Source organism: Lathyrus oleraceus, chromosome 3 (genome assembly GCF_024323335.1).
Source record: "Lathyrus oleraceus cultivar Zhongwan6 chromosome 3, CAAS_Psat_ZW6_1.0, whole genome shotgun sequence".
Taxonomy (NCBI): domain Eukaryota; kingdom Viridiplantae; phylum Streptophyta; class Magnoliopsida; order Fabales; family Fabaceae; genus Lathyrus; species Lathyrus oleraceus.
In genome coordinates, this window is record NC_066581.1 from 42,355,330 (window position 1) to 42,361,868 (window position 6,539).

Consider the following 6,539-nt stretch of genomic DNA (forward strand, 5'->3'; position numbering starts at 1 on the left):
AGCAATGTTCAACTGAACAATTTTATTTGATGAGAAGAATAACTCATACATGGTGAAGATGTAAACCCCTCTAAGAGGAGATTACAGAGAAAGAAAGCAAGTAAATGGCAACAAAATTTTAACTGATTTTCCAACGAAATACAACTTTGCTACTTTCCCCTATGTCCTCTAGTCCTCATTACTTTGCTTCTGGAGATGGTAATTGGACTGTTTTCTTCCATCTGAGCTTTGTTGTAGTGTTGACTTGTGTCGCTGCAATATTATGCCTTTGGATATTCCCTAATTTTTGCGTGAACTGCTCCTTAAGAGTTTCAGTTCACCGGGAGATTTTACCCTTTTTTGCTTAAATCGCCCTTTCGGGTTTTCGACTTACCGGGCTTAATTTTTTTGGTTATCCCTAATTTTTGCCTGAGCCGCCCTTTCGGGTTTTCAACTCACCGGGATGCTCATTTTTTTGCCTAAGTCGCCCTTTCGGGTTTTCAACTTAGCGAGCTTTTATTATCCATCTCTTTTTCTTAGGCATAATACTTTCTGACTGCATCAGAATTGACGGGGTGTGTCAACTCTTCTCCGTCCATGTTCGTGAGAACTAAAGCTCCACCAGAGAAAGCTTTCTTCACCACAAATGGTCCTTCGTAGTTTGGAATCCACTTGCCACGTGAATCCTTATGGAGGGAGATTATCTTTTTCAAAACTAGTTCACCTACATTAAACTCTCGAGGTCGAACCTTCTTGTCAAATGCCCGCTTGAGCCTCCTCTGATATAACTGACCATGACACAACGCTGTCATCCTCTTTTCTTCGATTAGATTGAGCTGGTCAAATCTGGTTTGAATCCATTCCGCTTCTTCTAATTCTGTCTCCATCAGGACCCTCAACGAGGGGATCTCCACTTCTATCGGTAGCACAGCCTCCATGCCATAGACTAGTGAGAAAGGGGTTGCCCCTGTTGAAGTGCGAACAGCTGTTCGATATCCGTGCAAAGCAAAGGGTAGCATCTCATGCCAATCTTTATAAGTTTTCACCATCTTCTGAATGATCTTCTTGATATTCTTGTTAGCTGCCTCTACAGCTCCGTTCATCTTTGGCCTATAAGGTGACGAGTTATGATGTTCAATCTTGAAATTCTCGCACAACTCCTTCATCATCTTATTATTCAGATTTGATCCATTATCAGTGATAATCTTGCTAGGAGTTCCGTAGCGACAAATGATCTCTTTCTTGATAAACCGAGTGACGACTTGCTTTGTCACATTGGCATAAGAAGCTGCTTCTACCCACTTAGTGAAGTAGTCAATGGCAACCAGAATGAATCGATGTCCATTTGCAGCTTTAGGCTCAATCATACCAATCATGTCTATGCCCCACATTGAGAATGGCCATGGAGCTGATAAAACATTCAGAGGAGTAGGTGGCACGTGCACCTTGTCAGCATAAATTTGGCACTTGTGGCATTTCCTGGCATAGTGGTAACAATCTATTTCCATTGTCAACCAATAGTAACCAGCTCTAAGGATTTTCTTCGCCATTGCATGTCCGTTTGCATGAATGCCGAAAGAACCTTCGTGTATTTCTTTGATGAGTAGGTCGGCTTCGTGTCTATCCACGCATCTGAGCAGAACTAAATCAAAGTTTCTTTTGTATAGAACACCACCACTTAGGAAGAAATTGGCTGATAACTTTCTTAAGGTCTTTTTGTCTGTGATGGATACATCACTTGGATACTCGTGCTTCTCAAGATATCGTTTGATGTCATAAAACCACGGCTTGCCATCTGTTTTTGCTTCAACTGCCAAGCAATGTGCTGGCTCGTCTAGACGTTGAATTGTAATAACAGGTGATTCGTTAGCCCACTTGACCTTGAACATAGATGACAGAGTAGCCAAGGCATCGGCTAGCTGATTCTCCTCCCTAGGAATATGATGGAAATTAATCTCATCAAAGTAGGGGATTAGCTTCATGACATGCTCTCGGTATGGGATCAAATTGGGATGTCGGGTCTCCCAATCTCCTTTGATTTGATAGATGACAAGTGCTGAGTCCCCATACACTTCAAGAATCTTGATTCGTAGATCAATAGCTGCTTCAATTCCCAAGATACATGCTTCATACTCCGCCATGTTATTGGTGCATTGGAAACATAACCTTGCTGTGAAGGGAAGATGAAAATCCTTTGGAGAAGTTATAACAGCCCCAATTCCGTTACCCAATGCATTTGAGGCACCATCGAACACGAGCGTCCACCACGATCCTGGTTCGGGTCCTTCTTCCGGGCCTGGAATCTCATAGTCTCTTATGTACATGACGTCTTCATCTGGGAAGTCGAGTCTCATCGATTGATAGTCCTCCACTGGCTGGTGCGCAAGGTACTCTGATAACACACTACCCTTAATGGCCTTCTGAGTTACATACTGAATGTCATATTCTGATAACAACATTTGCCAACGAGCGATTCTGCCAGTTAATCCAGGTTTCTCGAAGATGTACTTGATGGGATCCATTTTGGATATTAACATTGTTGTATGACAAATCATATACTGTCTCAGACGACGAGCAGCCCATGCTAATGCACAACAAGTCTTTTCTAGCATGGAGTACCTGATTTCACATTCTGTAAACTTCTTGCTCAGGTAGTAGATAGCATGCTCTTTCCTACCCGTCTCATCGTGTTGCCCCAGTACACATCCCATGGATTCATCGAGTACTGTCAAATACATAATGAGAGGTCTTCCTGGAACTGGTGGCACTAAGATTGGCGGTTCTTGCAGATACTGTTTGATTTTATCGAATGCACTCTGGCAATCATCGTTCCACCTAACGGCTTGATCTTTTCTTAACAACTTGAATATTGGCTCGCAAGTGGATGTCAGATGCAAGATGAATCTGGAAATATAGTTCAATCTGCCCAAGAAACCACGGACTTGCTTCTCTGTTCAAGGTGCTGGCATCTCTTGAATAGCTTTGACTTTGTCAGGATCAACTTCTATGCCTCTCTGGCTCACAATGAATCCTAGAAGCTTTCCAGATCTGACTCCAAAAGTGCATTTAGCAGGGTTTAAGCGCAGTCTGTATTTCCTCAATCTTACAAACAACTTCTTCAGATGAATAACATGCTCCTCTTCTGTCTGAGACTTGGCAATCATGTCATCCACATAGACTTCAATCTCCTTATGTATCATATCATGGAAAAGAGTCACCATGGCCCTTTGATAGGTTGCCCCAGCATTTTTCAGGCCGAAAGGCATTACCTTATAACAGAAAGTGCCCCATGGTGTAATGAAAGTTGTTTTCTCCATATCTTCGGGAGACATTTTAATCTGATTATATCCTGAGAATCCGTCCATGAAGGAGAATACAGAGAACTGAGCTGTGTTATCTACCAATACATCAATGTGAGGTAAAGGAAAATCATCTTTGGGACTAGCTCTATTCAGGTCTCTGTAGTCTACACACATTCGAACTTTTCCATCTTTCTTCGGAACTGGCACAATATTAGCAATCCACTGCGGATAAGTTGCAACAGCTAGAAAACCCGCATCAAACTGCTTCTTGACCTCTTCTCTGATCTTGACAGCCATGTCTGGTCGAGTTCTTCTCAACTTCTGCTTGATGGGCGGGCATTCCGGCTTCAACGGCAGCTTGTGCACAACTATGTCGGTGTCGAGTCATGGCATATCCTGATATGACCAGGCAAACACATCCACATATTCATGTAGTAGCTTGACTAGTTCCTCCTTCACATTTTTTTCAAAGCAGTTCCGACCTTGACTTCCTTTCTATCCTCCTCAGTCCCCAGATTGATCACATCCACTGGTTCCTGATGAGGCTGAATCATCTTTTCCTCTTGTTTCAAAAGTCTGGTCAACTCTTCTGGGAGTTCGTAGTCTTCCTTACCATCCTCTTCAGCTTGGTTAATCGGGAGGTCGAAGTCATAGGGAATTATAGCATTGTCGTGTTCAATGGATCCAGTTATTAATGATCTGCATGGAAATGATTTTTCTTTTTAGAGGAAGATTTTGAAAAATGAAAGTGATGTGAAATAAAAAATGCCATTTTTTTGTTGTTTATTTGTTTGTAAAAAAAATAAATTAATTAAAAAGATGAAAGACAGGGATCTCAAAAAATGTGCTTTGTATTGATGATAAGGCTTAAATATTAACACAAAATGGGCCCTACAAAGCTATCCATATGCCTTGGGCATGGCATTGGATGTTTTAGAAAACAGTAAATTACTTTGAATAAGAAACTATATCCGGAACGTCTGTTGCCTTCCAGTTAGTGAGAGCAGCATCCGGAGGTCCACAAAACAACATCTTGGGCAAATCTAGATCTTCATCTTCAAGAGCATTCACTTGATCATCACTTCGGAAACCAGCTTTGGAGAATATTTCCTGGATGCTAGGAACCTTCCCCTGATGTATATTCTGATCTTTGAAAAGTTCAATAGACGGCTGATATCCTAATCCACACTTGTCTTTCTTCTCTGGTAGTTCAATCACTGTGCCCCAACTTCCAGGGCAACCAGCTTCAATTGCAGCTTTCACACTCTTCCACGAGGTCATGACCCCTTGGGTTCTTCAACAAGTTTCGGCTTAGTCTGGACCACATTGACCACTTCAAGGGCTTGGAGAGGAGTTTCAACAATGTCTTCACCTACTTCAATGTATCTGAAAGAAGTCAAATGGCTGACGAAAATATCTTCCTCTCCGGATACTGATATCAGCTTACCAGAAGTAACAAACTTCAGCTTCTGGTGAAGTGTCGAGGTGACAGCTCCAGCAGCATGAATCCAAGGTCTACCTAATAGACAACTATAGGCAGGCCTAATATCCATTACCTGAAAGGTAATACGGAAAGTTTGAGGGCCAATCAGGATTGGGAGGTCAATCTCCCCAATAACTGTTCGCTTAGACCCATCAAAAGCTTTAACTATCAAAGCACTGGGTCTCATCTACACCCCTTCAATATTCAATTGTGCCAGGGTAGTCTTAGGTAACACGTTCAAGGATGAACCTGTATCCACCAGTACTCGAGCCAAAGTAACATCTGTACACTGAATGGAGATATGAAGCGCCATATTATGTTCTCGCCCATTAGGGGGTAAATCATCATCAGTGAACATCAAACAACTACTAGCATTGAGATTAGCAACCACATTATCAAACTGAATAACACTGATATCTTCTGCCACATAAGCTTCGTTCAAGAACTTCAATAGAGCAGTCCTATGAGCCTCAGAACTCATAAGTAGAGAAAGAATGGATATTTTTGAAGGAGTTTGGTTGAGCTGATCTACGACCTTGTAATCACTCTTCTTGATGATCTTCAAGAATTCTCTATCCTCTTCAGTAGTCACTGCTTTCTTAGATGAGCCTTCTCCTACTTCTGGAGGATTCACCTCTTTCCCTTTCGTTGGTTCAACTGTTGGTACACTTTCTTTGTTTGGGGTCACTTCAGGAGCGAAAACCCTTCCACTTCGAGTCACACCACTAGCTCCAGCGATGTTAGTCACATCTGGCTCTTTCAAGATTACTGGTTTGTTACCCACATAAACTACAGGCTCATAGTTCCAAGGTACGGCTTTGGTACTGTCAAATGAGAATGGAGCGGGAACATGGATAACCATGGGCTCAATCTTCTCCACTGGCTCTAGGTCAACATTTCTCTGATAAGGGACCACAAAAGGCTTGGGAAGCCTCTCCTGATCAAACACAGGCACAACCACAGCAACGTCCTCATCAATCTTTGCTCTAGTGAACTGAATAACCCGTTGATCCATCAAACGTTGAAGATAAATTTTGAATTCACCACACTGATCGGGGTTGGACGAACATACCACACAATTATCATGTACTCCATTCATCAATTCTGCTTCCATCAATCTAGCATGGACCACTGTTAAAAGAGTCTTCAACTTGAACACATCCTTTATCAATCCATCATCAGTTGAACTTTCTATAGCACTGACACCTGAACTATCATGTTTAGGTAAAGGATTGTTCCCCACATTTGGAACATCAGCAAAAGACAATATTTTCTGATCTATCAATTCTTGGACCCGAAGCTTGAACACCTTGCAATTCTCTGTTGTATGACCCTCTGAATTAGCATGAAAGGCACATCTAGCATTCTCATCATACCAAGGCTTATGCAACTTCGGCATTGGAGGTAATGCCCTTGGCACGACAGTCCCATTCTGAATCAGATACGGTAGCAATTGAGTGTAAGTCATTGGGATAGGAGTGGTATTCACATTATTGTACTGTTGATATGGCCTCTGTTGATTTGGTCGTTGCTGCTGAACTGGACGTGGTTGATTATTCTGTTGATTTCTCTGTTGATGTTAAGGTGGAGGAGTCTGGAACTGAGGTTGTGGAGCTTGATATTGAGGAACTGGAACTTGATAATGAGGTACCGGAGCTGGAATAGGAACATGAGCAATTGGACGATAAGGCATGGTTGGATATTGAGCAGCTGCTACGTGAGGGTACTGATAATAAGGCAGAGAAGCAAGAGCCCTGGGTGGTACCCTCCTCTGA

The 6,539-nt window shown here is 42.3% G+C and overlaps 1 protein-coding gene across 1 annotated transcript; it reads right to left on the reverse strand.

Annotated features, from left to right (window-relative positions):
• Positions 1-4,951: 4,951 nt before the first annotated feature.
• On the reverse strand, positions 4,952-6,232 carry LOC127129545 (uncharacterized). Its single transcript, XM_051058702.1, has 2 exons — positions 5,311-6,232; positions 4,952-5,184 (listed from the first exon to the last, which is right to left on the reverse strand). Exons 1-2 carry the CDS (start codon positions 6,230-6,232, stop codon positions 4,952-4,954), a joined length of 1,155 nt encoding a protein of 384 aa, XP_050914659.1.
• Between the last annotated feature and the right edge of the window lie 307 nt (positions 6,233-6,539).

Coding starts and splice junctions, on each gene's coding strand:
- LOC127129545 (XM_051058702.1), bottom strand. CDS start 6,232: ATGACTTACACTCAATTGCTACCGTATCTGATTCAGAATGGGACTGTC. Junction 5,185..5,310: donor CTTGAAGATCATCAAGAAGA/GTGATTACAAGG, acceptor CTTATGTGGCAG/AAGATATCAGTGTTATTCAG.